Source organism: Narcine bancroftii, chromosome 1 (assembly GCF_036971445.1).
Source record: "Narcine bancroftii isolate sNarBan1 chromosome 1, sNarBan1.hap1, whole genome shotgun sequence".
Lineage (NCBI taxonomy): Eukaryota > Metazoa > Chordata > Chondrichthyes > Torpediniformes > Narcinidae > Narcine > Narcine bancroftii.
In genome coordinates, this window is record NC_091469.1 from 472,723,477 (window position 1) to 472,746,225 (window position 22,749).

At 43.8% G+C, this 22,749-nt stretch overlaps 1 protein-coding gene across 5 annotated transcripts in view; it reads right to left on the reverse strand.

The window, feature by feature from the left end:
* The window catches only part of rbm33a (RNA binding motif protein 33a), a 192,854-nt gene extending 184,876 nt beyond the window's left edge, over window positions 1-7,978 (reverse strand). For 3 of the 5 annotated variants that reach the window (XM_069914775.1, XM_069914776.1, XM_069914778.1), the window contains exons 1-2: window positions 7,572-7,977; window positions 4,624-4,702 (exon numbers count right to left, since the gene is read on the reverse strand). In XM_069914775.1, coding sequence (XP_069770876.1) covers window positions 4,624-4,702; window positions 7,572-7,590 — 98 coding nt within the window. In that variant the 5' untranslated portion in view covers window positions 7,591-7,977. Of the gene's footprint in view, window positions 1-4,623; window positions 4,703-7,571 lie in introns of all 5 variants that reach the window. The other 2 variants (XM_069914774.1, XM_069914777.1) reach the window with 2 other exon arrangements.
* Window positions 7,979-22,749: the final 14,771 nt, after the last annotated feature.

Consider the following 22,749-nt stretch of genomic DNA (forward strand, 5'->3'; position numbering starts at 1 on the left):
TACTTGGTACTCCAAGATGAAAGCCCCAAGCTGGGGCTACACAGATCAAGAAAGAGATGGGAGTCAGACCTGGGCATCACAATTGATGAGAGATGCTGGTCAGATTGGTGTAGAGACAGTGTGACAACAGTTATTAATTCTAGATACAGACCAGTTCAATACAACTTTCTGCACCAGCTTTACCTCACACTGTAAAAGATTACAAGTCAAAACGAGAGGTGCTAGAGACATGCTTCAGGTATGGAGTGGAGCAGGGAACATTTGTTCATGTAAACTGGTCCTGCACAAAGGTAGCTCCATTTTGGCAGGATTTGGCTGACATACTAAGCAGAATAACAAAGATAACCTTTCCACCGGATCCAACGTTATATCAGGGAACCTCATGGCCATAAGCTATAAATTAACCAAATTCAATTCATATTTATTGCTTCGCCAATAGCAAAAAAAAATGCATAGCAGCGACCTGGAAGTCTGACTCCCCTCTTCTTATCAGTAAGTGGATTACTGAGATGCATATCTGTATTCCCATGGAAAAAAAATTACATAAAATCTTAGAAACCAACACAGCACCATTGTTAAATTATGGCAGCCATTTCTGACGTACATGGAAGCACAGCTGGAGCCACACACTGATAAAAGATTTAGAGATCAACCAATAAGATGAATTAATAAAAGTAATTATATAAGGGGTGGCTCCACAGCCTCTATGGACACTTATTGGAAGCACCAACACCACATGCAGCCTCTTTTTTTCTTTTTCCTCCCTTTCCTTTTTCACTTTCTGTGTCTTTCCCTTGGGGGGGTGGGAATGGAAGGAGGACAAACACCATATGCATGTAGATTGCTGGGAAATATTGATATATTCTGTAACAATCAGTGATGTTATCTCCCTATTTATTGATGGAAAACAAAAAATAAAATATTCTAAAAAATGTCCTTAGCCATGGGTGAGGTGCAGGAGGATTTGAGGGTTGTTTAAAAAAGGCTTCAAAAGTAACCCTGGAAATTATAGGCCGGTGAGCCAGACGTCAGTAGCAGGTAAATCACTGGAAGTTGTTTTAAGAGATTGGATATACAATTTCAGTAAAACCTCGTTAGAACATGGTAACTGGGGACCAAGATTTCATACCGCATTACAGCCGAGTCGCGGAACAGATGCATATATGTCATGATTCAGGAAGCAGGAAAACAGAATACTGTGACTCAAACCTTTAAGATCTATAAACTCCACATATTAACATTCACATCTTATAAATGATACATAAGAGTCCATTTTTGAGTTTGTGGCTGTTAGCCTGGCATCCTAAAATCAATGTTTGGGGTCCACAGACACCCGCACTGTAAATGATTCCGCGGATTAACGAATCGCGTTCTAATGAAGTTTCACTCTATTTGGATAGCCATGGACAGAATAGGAATAGTCAACGTGGCTTTGTATGGTGTAGGTTGTGTTTAACCAATCTTCGAGTTTTTCGAGGAGCTTATCAGGAAAGTTGACAAAAATCTGTGGATGTTGTCTCCACTGGCCACCGTGACAGAGGTGCACCAAAGAAAAGGTACAAGGACTGCCTAAAGAAATCTCTTGGTGCCTGCCACATTGACCACCACCAGTGGGCTGATATCGCCTCAATCCGTGCATCTTAGCGCCTCACAGTTTGGCGGGCAGCAACCTCCTTTGAAGAAGACCGCAGAGCCCACCTCACTGACAAAAGACAAAGGAGGAAAAACCCAACACCCAACCCCAACCAACCAATTTTCCCCTGCAACCGCTGCAACCGTGTCTGCCTGTCCCGCATCGGACTTGTCAGCCACAAACGAGCCTGCAGCTGACTTGGACATTTACCCCCTCCATAAATCTTCGTCCGCGAAGCCAAGCCAAAGAAAAAGAAAAAAGACTCTAGAAAGGCCTTTGACAAGGTCCCGCATGGGAGGCTAGTCAGGAAGGTTCAGATGCTGGGTATTTGTATAACCATATAATTACAGGACGGAAATAGACCATCTCGGCCCCTCTAGTCCACAAAAGAACTCCACTAGTTCCACCTACTTGCTCCCTGCCCATAACCCTCCAATTCCCTCCCATCCATGCACTCATCCAACCTTCTCTTAAGTGACAGAAATGACCCTGCTCCAACCACCTCTTCCGGAAGGTTATTCCACTCAGCCACCACTCTCTGAGTGCAGAAGTTTCCCCTCATGTTACTTCTAAACTATTGCCCCCTACTTCATGGTGAAGTAGTGAACTGGATTCGACGATGACTAGACGGGAGAAGCCAGAGAGTAGTAGTGAAAGATTGCTTCTCAGATTGGAGGCCCTTGACAAGTGGTGTACCTCAGATCAGTACTGGAACTATTTATATCAATGATCTGGATGATAATGTGGTAAATTGGATCAGCAAGTTTGTAGATGTCTCTAAGATTGGAGGTGTTGTGGACAGCAAAGAAGATTTTCAAACCTTGCAGAGGGATCTGGAGACACTGGCAAAATGGACTGAAAAATGGCAGATGGAATTTAAAGCAGATCAACTGTGGTGTTGCATTTTGGAAGGACAAACCAAGAAAGGACATACACTGTAAATGCTAGGCCACTAAGGAGCACGGTAGAATAGAGGGATCTGGGAATACAAATACATAGTTCCCTGAAAGTTACATTACAAGTGGACAGGGTTAAAAAGAGAGCTTTTGGCATAATGGCCTTCATAAATCAATTTTTGAGTATAGGAGTTGGGATGTTATGGTAAAATTGTATAAGACATTGGTGAGGCCAAATTTGGAGTTCTGTGTGCAGTTTTGGTTACCTAACTACAGGACGGAAACCAATAAGATGGAAAGAGTGGAAATAAGGTTTACTAGGATGTTGTCGGACTTCAGGGACTGAGTTACGGGAAAGGTTAAACAGGTTAGGACTTTATTCCCTGGAGTGTAGAAGAATGAGGGGAGATTTGATAGAGGTATTTAAAATTATGAGGGGCATAGACAGAGTAAATGTAGATAGACTTTTTCCACCGAGGGTAAGTGAGATGCAAACCAGAGGACATGGGTTAAGAGTGAAAGCGGAAAAGTTTCAGAGGAACATCTTCACACACAGAGTGGAGGAAGTGTAGAACGAGCTACCAGATGAAGTGGTGAATGTGGGCTCAGTTTTAACATTTAAGAAGAATTTGGACATGTGCATGGATGGGAAGGGTATGGGGGGCTATGGACTAGGTACAGGTCAATGGGGCAAGGCAAAAAAAAAATGGTTCGGCACAGGCTAGAAGGGTCCCGTTTCTTTCAAGTTCCATGATAGTAGGATGTTCCGAATTATGCACGTCATTGCAACCTCTTAGCTTTTCATTGTTCCCTTTAGTGGTCTTGTGCTTTATTGATTTCTACAATTTTATGATGGTTTCTGAAGTCCAACTTTTCCACAAGATTTTTTTAAAAACATGAAAATTAAAGGAAAGAATTTGTATTTTCATATTTAATAACCTCATCAGCATTTAAAATTATCACTAAGCTATCCTTAGATCCCTGATCAGCTCATTAAGCATATTCTACTGCAATGATACACATGACTAAAACTGTATTTTCACCATACTTATGTCTTAAGTCAATGCCAATTCAACAAATATACCTTATTTCTAACCTTTCTATTGCGTAAACATCTGTTTAATTTTATTTTACTGAGACTTGTGTAAAGAAATTGAACCTGAACTATGGTCAGCCTGGAATTGCTATATTACCTTTAGCTTGGGATGAAAGTTTTAAGTGCATAGCCTCAATGTTACTATAAAATCCAAATTTATGCAACATCAATAAGAAACATGAAAAAGCCAAAATAATATTTTGAAGCTTTCTCTGAAAACAATAATGCAAAAATAAAATGGTGGTGTTCAAGTATCCATTAACAAATATTGCAGGAAACTTTTGACGCTGGTAAATTGGAACATGTAATCAACCTAAACAAGCTAAAAAGTTTGAACACCACTTGCCCAAAAAGATCCATGTTGAGTCACAAACCCACATTCAGTATTTTCCATATTTGTTATCTTTTGGTTTTGGTCATGTACAATCATTGTGTTTCCCTTTTCTCACTCATGGCCCTGCAACCTCCCTCTTCACTGACTTCGAAGTTTCATTTCTTTGTCTTTACCTTTAAATACATCATTCTAATCTTGCATTTATCTGCATACTGTTTGTCCACAATCAGAAAACTGTGCCAAATATACTTGCAATAATGCTATATATTATCCATATATAATTATGCTAGTTTCTTCCAAATTTATCTCTAAACACTAATAAAGCACTCCCAAAGGAGCACTCTTAGGAGCCAATATTTCTGGTGTGCTGGGAACCTGTTCACGCATGAATACATGTTCGCCCTGTTGCTGAATGAGGCTGCTCAAAGCAGCTGGTGCCATCCTACACGCTGAATTCACCAAGTGTAAAAAGGGTTTGGACAATCATTGGAGCAGTCAAATTTCACCCTCAACTTCTTTCAAGCATGCCTGGGCATGCAGCCCATACATTGCTATATCTCATTAGACATAAAAGGCACTATACAAATGCAAGTGTATTTTTGTTTGAAAGACAGCAATACAGGTTTTGTTTTAATTGTGTATCAGAAACAAATGATTGTACTACCTGTCCCATTCTTCATTGGCTGGTCGTCTTCTCCGAAATCTTTCAGCACCAGGTTTATCAACTTGGTCAAATTCATCTTCTATCAAACCAAAAGAAAAATGTAATTACATAAGTTACGGCCTAGAAAAATAATAATACACCATAATGATAAATTACTGGTATTGACCGCAAAAGACGATCTCACAGCAAGACTAAAAATTATCACTTAGAATTTTCCTCTCATATTACATTACTTGGCAAAATGATAGAGTAGAAGATTTTTTTTTTTTTAAATTGGGATACTACCTCCACTCCTTTAAATAATCTTTGTTATTTGGAAGGGAGAACCTTCTTTAATTATTACATCACCTGAGTGAACAATTTGGTTAAAGTGCCTTGCCTGAAAAGCTTGAAGTGCACAATTATAAAACAAGTGTTTTTGAATTCACTGAACTCAAAAAATATTTAAATAATTTTCTCTACAAATTCTCCTTTCTTATTATGTGGAACAAGCCAAAATGGGAAATCAAGAAAAATTTGACCAATCAAGTAATTACCCACAGCTTTCAACAACATAACCAACATCAAATCTACTACATATTGATGAATCTCCATTAGCCAGATAAACCAAATCTATATCACCAGAACATGGGCCTGGTGAAGAGGCTGGGATAAGGTGAGAGTACAGAAAGGAGGTAGAGAATCTTGTGGAATGGTGTCAGTGCATCAACCTCTCCCTCAATGTCCGCAAGGAGTAGGAACTGCTCATTGACTTCAGTAGACAGAAATAAGAACATTCTTACATGCTACATGGTCATGTGTAAAGGTGAGACCTTTCTGGCAGAATATTACTGAAATACTAACAAGGATAACAGGGGGTGGCCTTCGCAGATGACCCGGAGCTTTATCTTTTGGGCAATTTTATTGAATTAAGTAATAAGCTAACTTAATTCCAAATTTAATTTGTTAAAATAGCTTTAGTTGTGGTTAAGAAATGTATTATAATTACTTGAAAATCTGAATCCCCTCTACAGATAGCACAATGGAAGACAGAAATGAACAGTTATATACTTAGGAGGGGGAAAAGAAAAAAAATCACATTATCTAAAGAACAAATTTGACATTTATAAAAATGTGGCAACAATATTTGGACCATATAGGGGCCCAAATATAATTTTTAAAAAGAACTACTATTATAAAAATATAAATGACCTCCCCAATGAAGACTTCCTTTTTTTAATTAAAAAAACCCAACTGTAAGACCTGACAGTGTACAGATTTTTAGTGTGAAGCGGTGTGGGGGAAGAGTTGTGTAAAAAAAAGGTCTGCTGCCTGTGATGTCACAGGCCAAGTTAACAACCCTTTGAAGTTTATTCTTGTCCCAAGAGTTGGCACCTCCATACCAGGCAGTGATGCAACCAACCAGAATGCCCTCCACGGTACACTTGTAGAAGTATACAAGAGTCATCAGTGACAGACTGAAGATATATTGGCAGATGGTTGCGAGGTCCCAGCACTGAACCTTGTAGCACCCCATTAGTAACTGCTTCCCAATCTGAAAAGAACCCATTTGTTACCACTTCTTCCTGCCCACCAACCGGTTTTCTAGACACATTAGTACATTATCTCTTATACACATTCTCTAATTTTGCACATCAATGTCTTGCATCGAAACCATACTCAAATAAATTACTCAGTTGTTAACCACAAATGTGTTATTATTTGGGCTGAAGAAAACCTTCAACTTTTGCCAGCTGTTAAATAGCATAATGTGTGAATCATAAAACATATTCGTATCTATTTGTTCGATTTAATGATTGCAAATATGTAACATGATTTGACAGACTACAACTTTTTTGAAGCACCAAAATAATGAATCACTCAGAAATTTAAAATAAGCAAACTAGATCAATGTGACCATCCAATGTTTAGTTATCAATCTAAACATCAATTCTTCTGCGATATTAAGTGGCTCTTAATGAAAAGGGACAGATAAGATTAAGAACCACAGTACCTCTGTTTACCCACAAGTTCACAGGAGGCTGGAAATTAAACTAAAGTAATTCTATTCATGTCAAGTGGTCAAGCAACACAAGCGAGACAGAAAAACAGTCTGGACAACTGGATGGCTTCCTTCCCACAGATGCTGCCTGAACAACTCTATATTTCTGTCATTTCCAACTTTTACTTCAATTCGGCAGTACTTGGATTTTTTTTTAAATAGGTTATCCATTGCTCCCACCAAATTATCCACGATTTGGAGTGAAGCACACAAGAAAGTGACACGAAAATAAAAAAAAATATACACATATTATGAAGACTGAACCAAGAAACATGAGTTTTCAAAGTGTTCAACGGTCCAGTGAAAAGATGTGGCTATGGAACAGGGTGAATCTGACAATTCCTTGCATAATTCCATTTCATAATTTGGGCTCCTTTCAGCAAATAATTGCCAAAACAATGGCCACCGACCAATTCAGCCACAAACCTAATGAAAATGAAGGGGAAATCATCCATTTCAGGAAGGTTCTGACCCCCCCCCCCAAAAAAAAATCACCACTAATGTTTGCATCCCCGGAGGGTGGCAGCCATGTTGAACGTGGTTGTTTATTTTTGAATTAAGACTCGAGCGACTGAGGGGTGGAAAAAGGACCATCGGGCCAGCAAAACCGCGCCTCTCCTTTCCTGGGTGGGGGGTGGGGGGGGGGGGGGGAATCGTGAAAGAGCAAGACAATCGTTCCCCACCCCCAAACACACGGAGGGAGGGGGGGGGGAGGCGCTGAACGCAGATACCATCATCAAGCACGATGAACAAGTTAGGCCACTCGACAGTTCGGGTCGCACAGGGCAGACACCTCCCCCCCCCCCCCCCCCCACCAAAGTCAGGTTGAGCCTCCGTGAGCCTCGCCCGCGATGAAGACCCTCCCCCTCCCCTTCCTAACATTACGGCCTCTGATGTTGTCACGAACCTTGAGCATTGCAGGCCATCGTGAGGGGCTGCCGTTCCTCTCTTTACATTGAGCGCCGGTCTTTCATCAACCCAGCTGTGCGTTTCGCCGACCGAGACGGAAGAGCGCCGCTGAAATACTCGTTCTTCACTTAATTTACCCTCTCGCCGGCTCGTCTCTCTCTCCAGAGAGATAATTACAACATGGCGGATGGTCGGCGGCTTCCTGAAGCATCATGGTCTACAGGAAGACTGACATCGGCGCCGCGCATGCGTACAGACAGGCGGGGCGGGGCGGAGGCTCACGTCATCAAGCCGCCAGCTCCGACTCGAAGTTGGCCTGGCCTGGTTCCCTCCCGCCGACTCCATCGTTGATTCCCATCCCAAAGCAGGCCGGAGCCGTGGATCTCAGTGCCCCATCTCCCCCACCAATTCTCCTACCACATCCTTCTTTCACCTCCCCCCTGAAACGCTCAGCAGTTCATCTCCCCCCTTCTGACCAGCCCGACCTCTGACCCCCCCTTTGACCAGCCCGACCTCTGCCCCCCCTTCTGACCAGCCCAACCTCTGCCCCCCCTTCTGACCAGCCCAACCTCTGTCCCCCCTTTGACCAGCCCAACTTCTGCCCCTCCCTTCTGACCAGCCCAACCTCTGCCCCCCCTTCTGACCAGCCCAACCTCTGTCCCCCCTTCTGAACAGCCCAACCTCTGCCCCCCCTTTGACCAGTCCAACCTCTGCCCCCCTTCTGACCTCTGCCCCCCTTCTGACCTCTGCCCCTCCTTCTGACCAGCCCAACCTCTGCCCCTCCCTTCTGACCAGCCCAACTTCTGCCCCCCCCTTTCTGACCAGCCCAACCTCTGCCCCCCCTTCTGACCAGCCCAACCTCTGCCCCTCCCTTCTGACCAGCCCCCCTTCTGACCAGCCCAACCTCTGACCCCCCCCTTTGACCAGCCCAACCAACCTCTCCCCCCCCTTCTGACCAGCCCGACCTCTGACCCCCCCTTTGACCAGCCTGACCTCTGACCCCCCCTTTGACCAGCCCAACCTCTGCCCCCCCTTTGACCAGTCCAACCTCTGCCCCCCTTCTGACCAGCCCAACCTCTGCCCCTCCTTTGACCAGCCCAACCTCTGCCCCCCCTTTGACCAGCCCAACCTCTGACCCCCTTTGACCTCTGCCTCCCTTCTGATCAGCCCAACCTCTGCTCCCCCTTTGACCAGTCCAACCTCAGCCCCCCTTCTGACCTCTGCCTCCCTTCTGATCAGCCCAACCTCTGCCCCCCTTCTGACCAGCCCAACCTCTGCCCCCCTTTTGACCAGCCCAACCTCTGACCCCCTTGACCAGTCCAACCTCTGCCCCCCTTCTGACCTCTGCCTCCCTTCTGATCAGCCCAACCTCTGCCCCCCTTCTGACCAGCCAACGTCTGCCCCTCCCTTCTGACCAGCCCAACCTCTGCCCCCCCCTTCTGACCAGCCCAACCTCTGCTCCCCCTTCTGAGCAGCCCAACCTCTGCCCCCCTCCTTTGACCAGTCCAACCTCTGTCCCCCCTTCTGAGCAGCCCAACCTCTGCCCCCCCTTTGACCAGTCCAACCTCTGCCCCCCTTCTGCCCTCTGCCCCCCTTCTGACCTCTGCCCCCCTTCTGGCCTCTGCCCCTCCTTCTGACCAGCCCAACCTCTGCCCCCCCCTTTGACCAGCCCAACCTCTGCCCCCCCTTTGACCTCTGCCTCCCTTCTGATCAGCCCAACCTCTGCTCCCCCTTTGACCAGTCCAACCTCAGCCCCCCTTCTGACCTCTGCCTCCCTTCTGATCAGCCCAACCTCTGCCCCCCTTCTGACCAGCCCAACCTCTGCCCCCCCTTTGACCAGCCCAACCTCTGACCCCCTTGACCAGTCCAACCTCTGCCCCCCTTCTGACCTCTGCCTCCCTTCTGATCAGCCCAACCTCTGCCCCCCTTCTGACCAGCCAACGTCTGCCCCTCCCTTCTGACCAGCCCAACCTCTGCCCCCCCCCTTCTGACCAGCCCAACCTCTGCTCCCCCTTCTGAGCAGCCCAACCTCTGCCCCCCTCCTTTGACCAGTCCAACCTCTGTCCCGCCTTCTGAGCAGCCCAACCTCTGCCCCCCCTTTGACCAGTCCAACCTCTGCCCCCCTTCTGACCTCTGCCCCCCTTCTGACCTCTGCCCCCCTTCTGGCCTCTGCCCCTCCTTCTGACCAGCCCAACCTCTGCCCCTCCCTTCTGACCAGCCCAACTTCTGCCCCTCCTTCTGACCAGCCCAACCTCTGCCCCCCCCCTTCTGACCAGCCCAACCTCTGCTCCCCCTTCTGAGCAGCCCAACCTCTGCCCCCCTCCTTTGACCAGTCCAACCTCTGTCCCGCCTTCTGAGCAGCCCAACCTCTGCCCCCCCTTTGACCAGTCCAACCTCTGCCCCCCTTCTGACCTCTGCCCCCCTTCTGACCTCTGCCCCCCTTCTGACCTCTGCCCCCCTTCTGACCTCTGCCCCCCTTCTGACCTCTGCCCCCCTTCTGACCTCTGCCCCCCTTCTGACCTCTGCCCCCCTTCTGGCCTCTGCCCCTCCTTCTGACCAGCCCAACCTCTGCCCCTCCCTTCTGACCAGCCCAACTTCTGCCCCTCCTTCTGACCAGCCCAACCTCTGCCCCTCCCTTCTGACCAGCCCAACTTCTGCCCCCCCCTTTCTGACCAGCCCAACCTCTGCCCCCCCTTCTGACCAGCCCAACCTCTGCCCCCCCCCCCCCACCCCTGCTGACCCTTTAACTCTGCTGGGTCTTCACTGTCCTCTCTGAGACAGAAATCTCTGTTCACGGTTGAAGACTTGCCTTTATTCTCGGACACCCAGACCTCAAAAAGATCCATGCTTGCCATAATGGTGAACTCTTCCACTGAGCCTACTTCTTCAACAAGGATTCTGCATGCCACTCTGAGCACCCCTTAACTTATCTTGCCTTTTTTTTAAAAACACCTTGATGTGGCCTTCTGCCCACTCAGGATCTTTCAATTCTGACTGGTGTTAATACATTAATTATCTCAACTTCACCACTCTACTCAACTGATCCAATCTTCCCCTCTCAGAACACACTCTCTTCCATTCTCTCCCCACCAATCCCAACCTCACTATCAAAGTTGCAGACAAGAGAGGTCTATTGGAATGACCTCTATCTTGCCAAGGCCAGATGACCCCACCAAGAAGCAGGCCACCATATCCCACACCATCACTGACCTTGCCCGTTATCTCACTTCCATGGCCTCTAATCTCATTGTTTCTCAATCATGCAGTGCCCAATTCCATCTCCTACCCAAGATCCACAAACCCCACTGCGTCAGTGGACCCATTGTCTCTGTGTTCCTGCCAACTGAACAGATATCATCATATCTCAACTCCATTTTGTTCCTCTTTGTCCAGTCCCCACCTACATCCAAGTCACTTTACATGCTCTCTATCACTTCAAGAACTTTCAGTTCCCTGGGCTTAACCACCTCAATTTCATCATGGATGTCCAGTCCTTGTACACTTCTGTCCATTCCCCAAAAAGAAAACCTCAAAGTCCTCCTCCACCACCCTCCTTCTGCCTGACATGATTTGTACTCGCACCCAATAGCTTCTCCCTTGGCTCATCCAATTTCTCCAAAGCAAAACAATTGCTATGCATACTTGCATAGGCCCCAGTGAGGACCATCTCTGTTGGATATGTGGGCTTCTTAACTATCCTGTCAACCTGCGCGGTGAGCTTGAGGGATGTATGGTTTTGGACCTCAAGGTCCCTCTGTTCATCCACACTCTTAAGTAAACAACCATTAACCCTGTACTCAGCTTTCTGGTTTGTCCTTCCCAAATCCATCACCTCACACTTATCCAGATTGAACTCTAACTGCCACTTTTTTGCCTAATTCTTCATCCTGTCTATATTCTTTTATAACCTACAACAAATTTCAGCCACCATCCACAACTCCTCCAACCTTTGTATCATCCACATTACTGACCATCCTTCCACCTCTTCATCTTAGTCATTTATAAAAATCACAAAGAACAGAGATCCCAGAGCAGATCCTGCATAACTCCAGTAGTCACTGACCTCCAGGCAGAATATTTTCCTTCCACTACAAATCTCTGCTTTCTACATGCAAAGTAATTTTTTATCCACACAGCCAAGGTTGTATCCCAGGCCTTATGACTTATCGAACGAGTCTCTCATGAGGGGACTTTGTCAAATGCCTTACTAAAATCCATATAGACCACATCTGCTGTACTACTTTTGTTACTTCCTCAAAAAACTTTATTAGGCTCAAAAGGCATGACCTTCCCCTCACAAAGCCATGCTGATTATCCTTGAGTAGACGATACTTCCCCAAGTGCTCAAAGATCCTATCTCAAGAACCCTCTCCAATAGTTTGCACACCACTGACTCAAGACTCACTGGTGTATAATTTGCTGGATTCTCCCTAAACAAGGGAACTATATTTCCAATTCACCAGAACCTCCCCTGTGGCCAAAGAGGACTCAAAGATCATAGCCACGAATCCAGTTATCATTTTCCTCTCTTACATCAGCAACCTACCCCCTGCACCAACTCTTCAACCATACATTAACGTGCAACAACTTTCTATTCCAACCCTCTCTAGTGTGTGGCACAGGCAGTAATCCCAAGATTACCATCCTGTTGGTCCTGCTTTTTAACTTCTTGCCTAACTCCCTATTTTCCCTCTTCAGGACCTCATCATGTGAGTGCGAAGGGAAGGTTGAGAATCACTGCTGTAGACGCCATTGTGACTGAAATATTTTGCTTGAGAAAAATTGTCATTGGCCCATTTCCTTTGGAGTTATGAAACTGTGCACATAATGAGTCAATGAGATACGATTAAAACATACTGGTTTCAAAATTTTTATTTCCACCCACATACCAACTTAAGCAATCCTTTACTAATCACAGAGCACCTATGGCATAGGGAATACTTAAAGTGGTATGTGAATGGAAAGAAAAAGGTTGAGAACCACTGGTACATAAGTCAGGCCAGCAAAATGAATCAATTTCTATACCCAAATCTGATTCCAACCATTGTATAGGGGTTCCCACCTGAAGTAAGGAAAACATTTTTGAAATAATTTTTTTGTGCTACCCTTCCAAACCAGAGTCTCTATTTCACTCTTTCTAATTTGTCCCTTAAATAAGATCTTAACTGAAGATAGCAGAAAAAATATGTATTTAAAACTCTTATTTATTTCTCATTTGCTCAAATGTCATAAATTGTTCCTGTTCATAACAATCCTCAATACACTCGACCCTTCTCTGGGACAAAGTGTCCATGATTTTATTATCATTCGTTAATGGAATTAACATATTTTGAGCCAGGGATGTTTTAGGTGAAAGGCCCCAACTTGACCATTATTTTATTCCATATTGTAATTATATTCTTTTATAGGGGGGCTTCCTTAGGGCCAGATAATAATTTAGAATTCCATTTATATATACATATAAGGTTTTCTGCTATCCTCTCACAAACTTTATGCAACTCCAATTTTACCCATGAAGACTTGTCTCCTCCATCAAAATTAGGTTGCCAAAAAATTTTTCTTTTGAAATCGGGAGCATTAATCCTCCCAATTCGTAATTCCACATTAGACACTCTGGAAGACTTACCTTTCCACAGAAACTTCCTGATGCATTTATTAAGGTTTTGAAAGAATCACTGATGCATAGGAACAGGCAAACTTTTTAAAAAAATTGTACTCTATGAAGCACATTCATTTTAATACAGTTGACCATTCCAAACAAAATTATTGGGAGGGTCATCCATTTATTAAAGTCATCCTCAATCTTCCGAAGCAAGGGAAGATAATTCAACTTATTTCAATTCTGCAGGTATTATCTACCTTGATATCTAAATATTTAATCCCATTGAGCAGCCACTTAAATTGAGAAATTCTTTTAATTTGTTCGTAATTCCCACCTGTAAGTGGCATAACCTCGGTCTTGTCCCAATTGATTTTATAACCCAAAATAATCCCAAAATCTTCCAATTTAGACTGCAATTTTTTAAATGAGATTGATGTAATATTCTTCCTGATTGATCCTGAAACACTTTATGTCTGGATCTAAATGGATGGATTCCACTAACAGTTCAATAGCCAGGAGGAAAAGAGCTGGAGATAATGGACAACCTTGTTTGCAAGATCTGAGCCAAGAGGCGTGTGGCTGGTCTGTAAAACTTTATGACTCTGGAGACATTGATCCTGGCATTATTTTCCCCATGCAATCCACTTGAACCTTGTTCTAATCCTCCATTTCCCCAAATTACTTATTTTCATCACGTTCTGCCAAACTTTGGTACATTTCTTCCTTTGCCCCTGTTTAAACTACCCAATTTCTCCACTTTTTGATGAACGATCATCCTGTCCTACTTGTAGTTATTCCTAACTTCTTCCCTTTTTGTCTTTCCTTTATTTCTCTCTCACACCCATTGATGTTCATTTCTTTCTGTTTTCTTACAGCATTGTAGAACTTCATGGCATTTAAGAGGCCGATTTGACAATCTTGTCCATGTTAACCAATGAATATTTTCCCAATTTTCCAGTTGCAGGATTGAGTTAATAAATTTCAGAAATGGCTGATTAATTTGGATAATTGAAGATAGAAGTTAGCCTGAATTTAAAAAACAGTCAGGGTCTTCACTGAAGGCTAGTTGCCAGGGCAACAACTTGTCTGGCCTTTCAAGAAGAAGAGCTTGAAAAATAAGAAGGAAGCATTGTTTATTTACCTCAACATATAAAAGATTTATTAAAGGAGCATTTACATTTTAATGTGTGTTTGTTTATACTTTCAATACAGTATTACCATACCAAATAATTCCATGAGCAAAAAAATTAGAAGCTAAAGATAGTCAATGGGGCAGGTAACATCCATGGAGAGAAATAGACAATGTGTGGCGGCGCACATATCTTGTAGCGAACCAGCCCCGCTTGTATCGGCGTGCTGGGAGATGGCGCCGTTGGGGCTTGCTGATTGCCTCGTGGTTTAGGCCATAGCTCAGTACTCCTGTTGGCCTTAAAGGGGCGCGCACAAAATTCAAATAAACAGTACAACCGAAACCTCCACCGTATCCTATGGTGTGTTTCCCTGTGTGCGTGTAGCAGCCGCTACAAATGTATGCTTTGAGTCAGCACTCTTTTTCAAGTCTCGAGAAGGGACCCCAATCTGAAACAAAGATAGTGTGGCACTTGCGAGAGCTGAAGGAAATCACTGCTGCCTCACCGAAGGTTGTTAACAACTTTTTATTCTAAGGGCAGCATGAGCTCAGTCACCTGGTGCATTGTGACGTCATAATCGCTAAAGGGATGCTGGAGTCAGAGAGCAACCTCGGACGATTCCATTTCCCCATGGCTGCCCCGCCACGTGGCAATAGAAGCAGGGCCAGTTCGCCATGAGGATATGCGCCGCCACACAACCCCCGAACCGGCTATGCGTCCTGTCTCTTTGGGAGCCGGCACCGGCACTTGGGTGCAGCCATCTGCACCGGCTGTGACAAGTCCAAATGAGCGGCTTTTAAGCGGTCCACAGTAAATAGTTCTTAACTGCCTCCACATCTAAAGTGAAAGTTTCACCCAACCGCCGGAGAACCTTATATGGCCCTTCGTATGGGCGCTGCAACGGGGCCCTCTGTGGTCCTCTCCGGACGACATGAGTTGCACCACATCCAGTTCTTTCAGTCAATGGGAAGGTTGGGTGCCGTGGTGCGATGGGTTTGTGGCTGAATTGGTCAGTGGCCATTGTTTTGTAACTAACCCAGACTCTGCTTCTCTCTTGCAGTTCGTGCCCTGTGGATATTTACTTGTGAAGTGGTTGGTTGCATGAGGGAGAGACAAGACAGTCCATTAGAATGAGGACTGTTGGTGGCAGGATAATGATACTAAATGTCCAGATAGAAATTGGTGTACCTTCAAGGAAGATTGTGGGAAGACTTATGTCGGTTTGATTGGGGATAACATTTGCTGACGTTTTGTCAACACTATGTGATGGGGGAAGGGCTGATGGAGCCAGAATGTTGTGTGGTAAGGCGATGTAGTGGTCTTGTTTTGCTTCATCGGGAAGGACTCCAGATTCTCATGTTTCTGCTGGAACAATCTCCCTGATTTAAGTTTCAATTTATTTCTGGGGTCGGCAATGAGCCAACAGTGCCCTCTGATTAGAAACTGCCGGCTATTATGTTTTTCCTGGTCTGTGACTCAAACTTTTTCAGTTAATTCCCAGGTCAGGAAAATCATAAAAGTTTTGTATGAAGTCAGAGATTCAACACATAGAGTTGGCAACCGAAAGTAAAAGTCACTGCATTTTCACCGCCGACAATAAATTAAACCACTTTCAGCTACAAGTCAATGTGGCCTCCACACACCTGCTACTAACCAGAGGTCAACTCCAGCCTTGCACCCTGGGCATAGCTGACAAGTACGAATAAAACAGTGCACACCCTAGACCACTGACGGCGTTCGATTCATGGAGACTTTGTGAGACACCATTTCTACAGCAATCAGTGGCAATGCCGACTTGCACAAGTGGCAGGGGCGACGTGGTTAGCGTAGCGCTTAGCACAATGCTATTACCGTGCCAGCGACCCCAGTTCAAATCCAGCACGGTCTAGAGGAGTTTGTACGTTCTCCCTGTGTCTGGGTATTCTGGTTTCCTCCCACATTCAAAATGTATGAAGGGTTGTAGGATAATTGGGGTATTTTGGCAGCATGGGCTCATGGGCCGGAAGGGTCTGCTAGCATGTTGTAGGTCTAAATTTTAAAATTTGAATGCAGTGGCCCTAGCCTAAAAATTCTGGTGTTAAAATCATATTTGTTCATAATGATTGATCAGAAATCTTGGGTTTAAAATTATAACAATGACTGCATTTAATAAATGCAAGAAAAACAGCTTTTGTTTCAGATCTGAAACCTTTGGTCAGAATTGGGAGAGAAAAAACAACCAAGTTATCCAAACAGTTAAAGGAGGCAGTTACAGGTACCTAATACTTCTTTGTCTTTTAATGGTTTAGAGCAGTGGTTCTCAACCTTTTTTGCCTTAGGCCCCATTTAAATTTTTCAAAAAATCATACACTCCACCATTAGCAGAAAAAGTTATATATTCAGAAGAAGTTTTAATTCAATCATTTACTGCAAGTGTACTTCAATGCAATTAAGGTCAGGAAGACATTGGAGCACATATTTCATATTCAACTACTACTTCAATATGTCAACCATCTCAAACATGCATTCAACAATTGTTGTCACTTCAGTGGGAACCTTGCCCCTGACACTGGCTGCAGATTATTTTTTGATTCGAGAGACTAATTTTGTTCATTTCAACCTTAAATCTCCACGTTTTGTAATTTCCATTCGGTTTCCCTTAGCTTGTAGCGAATCACTGAAGCCACATTCTACTAAATAAGATGATGAAAAACTTCCCTTGCTAAAGTAGTTGAGTTTGCGTATTTCTTTTCAATCTCGTTGGACAGCCACATCATGGTTCCTTTCACTTTGAACAGAATTTTCATAGATTCATCATGTTGCAACTCAGATAACTCCTTTTCATATTACACTGGAACTTCAGAAAAGTCCACCAGCAATGGCTGAGTTAACCAAGAGGGAAAATCCATTGCCTTTAAATCACAAAATCTATCATTGAAGTTGGTAACCAACATTTTCAAATGGTCAACAATAATGTTTGTAGCAGCATTGGTTACCTCACACATTCAATCAATAGAATTGAGTGAAATTTATTGCAGAAATATTCCTTTGGCATAATTCTAGAAGTGTCATGAATCCAAATATCTTTGTTTTTGCATCAACGAGTGTCATATTTGCTACTTGGAGTTGCTTGTTCAATGCACTTAGTTTCTCAAAAATGTCTATCAAGTAACTTACATAAGTTTTGCCATCTGTTGTTAGCAAGAGCTTCATTTCAGGTTTGTCCTTCAAAAACTCCTTGAAGAGATCAAACAGTTCCAAAGACCTTTTGAAGCAGTTTCCCTTTGACAACCACCTTACTTTAGTGTGAACCAATAATCTCACATGTTCTGTATTTTTATTGACTCAAAACTGCTTAAACAGACATTCACATTTGGCATTAGCTTTGATGGCATTGATGCACTTGATCTCAGAATGCAGTATCTGGTGTCGAACAGGGGAAATGTTCTTGGCAACTAAGTTTTCTCAGTGGATAGCACAATGCACAACCAAAATTCATCCTTCATTAATTTTAAATATCCTGGGTTTTTTTTTACCTATCATAGCAGGTGCACCATCTGCAGCACAAGATACAATGTTTCCTTGTGGTATTTCATTTTCATCCAAATAATTTTTGAGCTTGCTGTAGATATCAACTTGTTTCTAATGTTTCACAAAACAAGATCTCTTCTTGAAACCTTCCTGATCAATATATCTCATGTATGCCAATAACAGAGCCTCACTGTCCCGTACGGAAGATTCATCCAGTTGTATTGAGAACTTTCGTGAGTTCAACTTCTCACTAAGCTGTTTTTCAATATCTTGACCCATGTCATCTATTCTGTTGCAGACAGTACTATTACTCAATGGCATTATTCAGACATCTTTGTCATTCTTTTGCAGAACTGTTTTGAGAAACAATGATATTGCGGGTTTAATCAGTTCCTCACCAGTCATATGACTCTACCCATGTTTTTCTATAAGCAAAGAAATTTCTTAGATAGCTTCAAAGGTATGATTCAGGGCTATAGTTTGTGCAGCAAATAATTAAGTGATTTTTGATCTATTTTCAAACTTCTCTTTCAGTGATTTAAGATATTCCAATTTTGAATTGACATGGTTAGGATATTTTACCCTCAAATGAGCTTTAAGACAGCCTGCTTTCATTGATTCGTTTGGCAAGTCTGTTGGTATAATAGGCAAAAAGGTGTGCATTCATAGTGTACAGCAGGTATAAACCCAAACTTCAAGAAGCACTGAAAATTGACAAACCCTTTGCTTGCTTGGTCTGCTCATTTTGAATATACAACAGCGTGAGCTCCCTTAAACAGATTAATCAATATTTTATTATGTCTTAGAATTGAAAAATGTAATAAAAGTAATGATCGAATCAAAGGAAGAATACTGACCCTAAAAAAAAACACGGAAAAAAAACACTAGTGCGGTTTCTGATTTTTTTTTTCATGCTTTTCTTTCTGGAGTCCATTTTTTTTCCCAATTTTGGCATCCCCCTCAGGCTGCACCTGGGGTGGTATCCCACCTCCCCATCAATACGCTAATGCACAAAGATACATACAGGTACAGGTCTTACTCACCACTGAACTGAAAAAGTAAAGGGGTACAGACGGAGACGTGATTGTTGAGATAATTTGGAATCCTCGTTGCAAATGAGATAATTTAGAATGGATGATAATAAGACTGGACAGAAAATATATAATTATAATGTTAAGCAAGGATTACAACAGTTCAAATAAGAGAAACAATGGAGAAACAACAGAGAAACATCGGAAGAGCAAAAACACGTTATGAAAATAAAAAGAACAAAGAGATTTTTCTTGGAAATCACAATTGTGCTGTACTGACAGTGTTGCAAAGTGATACCTTTCACACCAGCACAACGAGTTTATTTTTCAAACCATCTTTTTAATTATTTCCCAAAATATTCCTACACCCCACCTTGAGAATCTATGGTTTAGAGTGAGACTGTGGGAATGCCCTGCAGGTCAGACAATACAAATTGGATTGTAAAATAAGAACAGGCAGAAAGAAAAGAGTAAATTACCAAGAGGGGAAATTTGATATTGAGTTCAGAAGCCTAAAAAGTGTCAGGTGGAAGACAAGGTATTGTTCCGTAAGCTTCATTCTAATCATGTAGTAGGCCACAGACAGAAAAGTCAGAAAAATGGGATTAGGCTGGTGAATGGAAGCGCAACTTTGTGTCACTCCTGCAGTAGGGGCTCTACGAAGTATTCATTCAATTTGTGTTGGTTCCTCCACTGGAGAGGATGTCACATTATGAATACCAAATGCAGTGCAGTGCATTGGAAGATGTGCATGCAAATCATTCTTTAATCCAAAAGACTGTTTAAGTCTCTGGATGATGAGAAGAGGTGAAAGAAGAGGCATTGCAACTTTTGCAGTTGCATGAGGAGGTGATGATTTCACCAAGAAACACAAAGGCAGCAATTCCTTCAAAACACAGAAAGAGAAGGAAATAGTTGTCTGGTAGTGGAATCTTGTTGGATTTGGCAAAAAAATACAATTAAATTACAGTTAAATTATGATGCTGGTGGGATGGAATTTAAGGAATATGGAACTCTATTTTTTGTCTATTCTGAAGGTAGGGTGGCCATTCCAAAAGGAGTACATGGTCATAGGTTACCATATATACAGTGTGTTTGCATTTGTTTTTGCAATACCTGGAGTTCGGGTGACAATCTGGAGGAGGAGGAGCTTGGAGAGTGTGACGGGCAGGTAAGCCGTTAAATTCCAGGGCTTACTGGGGCTTGGTCCTACTTGGTTCGGGCTGGAGGAGGTGACGACTGGAGTTGGGGCGACTATCTGGAGGAGGAGGAGCTTGGAGAGAGTGACGGGGGTTAATTGGTCAAGGGGCCAATAAAAGGAGGGTAAGTATAAGGGAGTGGCCAGTGAGGAGTGGCCCAATGAGTGAGTGGCCCAGTGAAGGAGTAGGTCTCTGAGGCTTTGGCTTGAGAGGCTTCAGCGAGCAGAGGCTGAGGACAAGCGAGCTGGACTAAAGATAAGACATTCACAGTTAATTTAATATATATCTGTTTTTTTTTTACTTTGTAAGGTGTGAGGAGAAGATGGAAGGATGAGTGTGAGGGCAGTTTTCTGCTCTCAGTGTCACATGTGGCAAGTCATGGAGTCTTCACGTCTTCCGGACGTCCACGTGTGCACAAAGTGGGCTGAGCTGCAGCATCTAAGGGACCGAGTCAGGGAACTTGAGCTGCAGCTCGATGACCTCTCTCTGGTTAGGGAGAGTGAGGCAATCACGGACAAGGAGTGTGGCCTGAAGGACCAGGTCAAGGAACTTGAGCTGGAGCTTGATGACGTTACTTTGTGGTTAGGGAGAATGAGGCTATTGAAGACAAGAGCTACAGGCAGGTGGTCACACAGGGGCCATGGGAGGAAGGGCAGTGGGTTACCGATAGGAGGAGGAAAGGGAGGGGTCAGGTTCATGTGCAAGCACCCGAGTCTGTAATCTTCAGAAATCGGTACTCCACCTTGAGTACTGAGGGGGGGGGATAGTCAGACCATTCTGGGCAGAGGTGTGGTGTCAACCTCTGTGACCCAGAAAGGTAGGGATAAAAGGAAAAGGGAGATAGTTATAGGGGATTCAAAGGTTTGAAGGACAGACAGAGTTTTTTGTGGACGCGATAAGGAAAACCAGATGGTGGTTTGCCTCCCCGGTGCCAGGGTCCGGGATGTGACTATGCGTGTTCAGAACATCCTAAAAGGGAAGGGTGAGTCTGAGGTTGTGGTACATTTGGTACCAATGATGTTGGAAGAAAGGAGGAAATGGTCCTGCAGAATGAGCATAGGGAGTTGGGTAGGGAGCTTAAAAGGAGGACCACTAAGGGGATAATTTCTGGATTGCTTCCTGTGCCACATGACAGTGAGGGCAGAAATAGAATTAGGTGGAGGTTAAATGTGCGGCTAAAGGGGTGGAGTAAGAGAAAGGGTTTCAAGTTCTTGGACCACTGGGACCTTTTTTGGGGGAGATGGGACCTATACTATAATGATGGGTAGAGCTGTCAGTAGGGGGCTTAAACTAGTATGGTTGGGGACAGGGTTTCAAGTTAAGCAGGACAGCAGGGTGCGGGTTTGTAGGCTAAGGAAAGAGACAAGTTTGAATAATTTTAGGGAGGAAAAGCAGGAAGTAGTAAAAAGATGTTGTAGTGAAAAATGTGAGAATGAAAGAGAGGAGGATATGCAGAAGGTAGGATGTAGGAGATCCCTGAGATGTATTTATTTTAATGCGAGGAGCATAGAAAGTAAGCTGGATGAGCTAAAGGTGTGGATTGACATGTGGCATTATGATGTTGTGGCCATTAGCGAGACATGGTTGAAGGAAGGTTGTTACTGGCAATTGAATGTTCCAGGATTTTGCTGCTTTAGCTGTGACGGAGTTGGTGGAGTAAGAGGGGGAGGTGTGGCATTACTTGTCAGGGAGGATATTACAGCAGTGCTGAGGCAAGGTAGACTGGAGGGCTCATTGAGGAAGGCAGTGTGGGTAGAGCTGAAAAATAAGAAGGGTGAGGTTACTATTATGGGGGTATGTTATAGGCCTCCGAATGGGGAAAGGGAACTAGATAAGCAAATGTGCAAGAAAATAGGTGAGATGTGCAGGAGAAATAGGGTGGTGTTGGTTGACAATTTCAATTTTCCAAACAGATTGGGAAACATAGTCAGTAAAAAAGCAGGATGGCTTAGTATTTACGCATTTCAGGATTGCTTTTTGCAACAATATGTTGAGACGCCAACTAGCGGGGGAGCGGTGTTAGATCTGTTGTTTGGGAATGCAATGGGGCAGGTGACGGAGGTGAGCATTGGAGAGAACTTCAGATCCAGTGATCATGGGTCCATTAGCTTTAGATTAATGATGGAAAGGTATAGGTCGGAACAAAGGTTGAAGGTCTTCGAGTGGGGGAAGGCCAGATTTGAAGAAATGAGAAGGAATTTGCAGAGAGTTTTGTGGGCTGATCTTTTTGCTGGAAAGGATGTACAGGAAATTTGGAGGGCATTTAGGGGTGAGATTTTGAGAATACAGGATCTTTATGTTCCAGTCAGTCCAAAGGGGAAGAATAAAGGTTTGAGGGAGCCGTGGTTTTCTGGTGAAATTAAGAAACTGGTTCAGGACAAGAGGGAGGCCTATATCAAATATAAAAAAAAACAAGGGATTGAGGAGATGTATGGTCATTACTTAGATTGCAGGAAGAACCTTAAGAGGGAAATTAGAAAGGCAAAAAGAAGATATGAGGAGTCCATAGCTAATAAAGCGAAGGTGAATCCTAAGGGTTTTTACAGATATGTGAACAGTGAAAGGAGGGTTAAGGATAGAACAGGTCCACTGGATGACTGGTGAACTATGTCAGGAACCGTATGAGATGGGAGAAATATTGAACTATTTTTCCTCCCTAATCCCGAGGGAAAGGAACATTGGGCTATACGAGATAAGAGAGGCA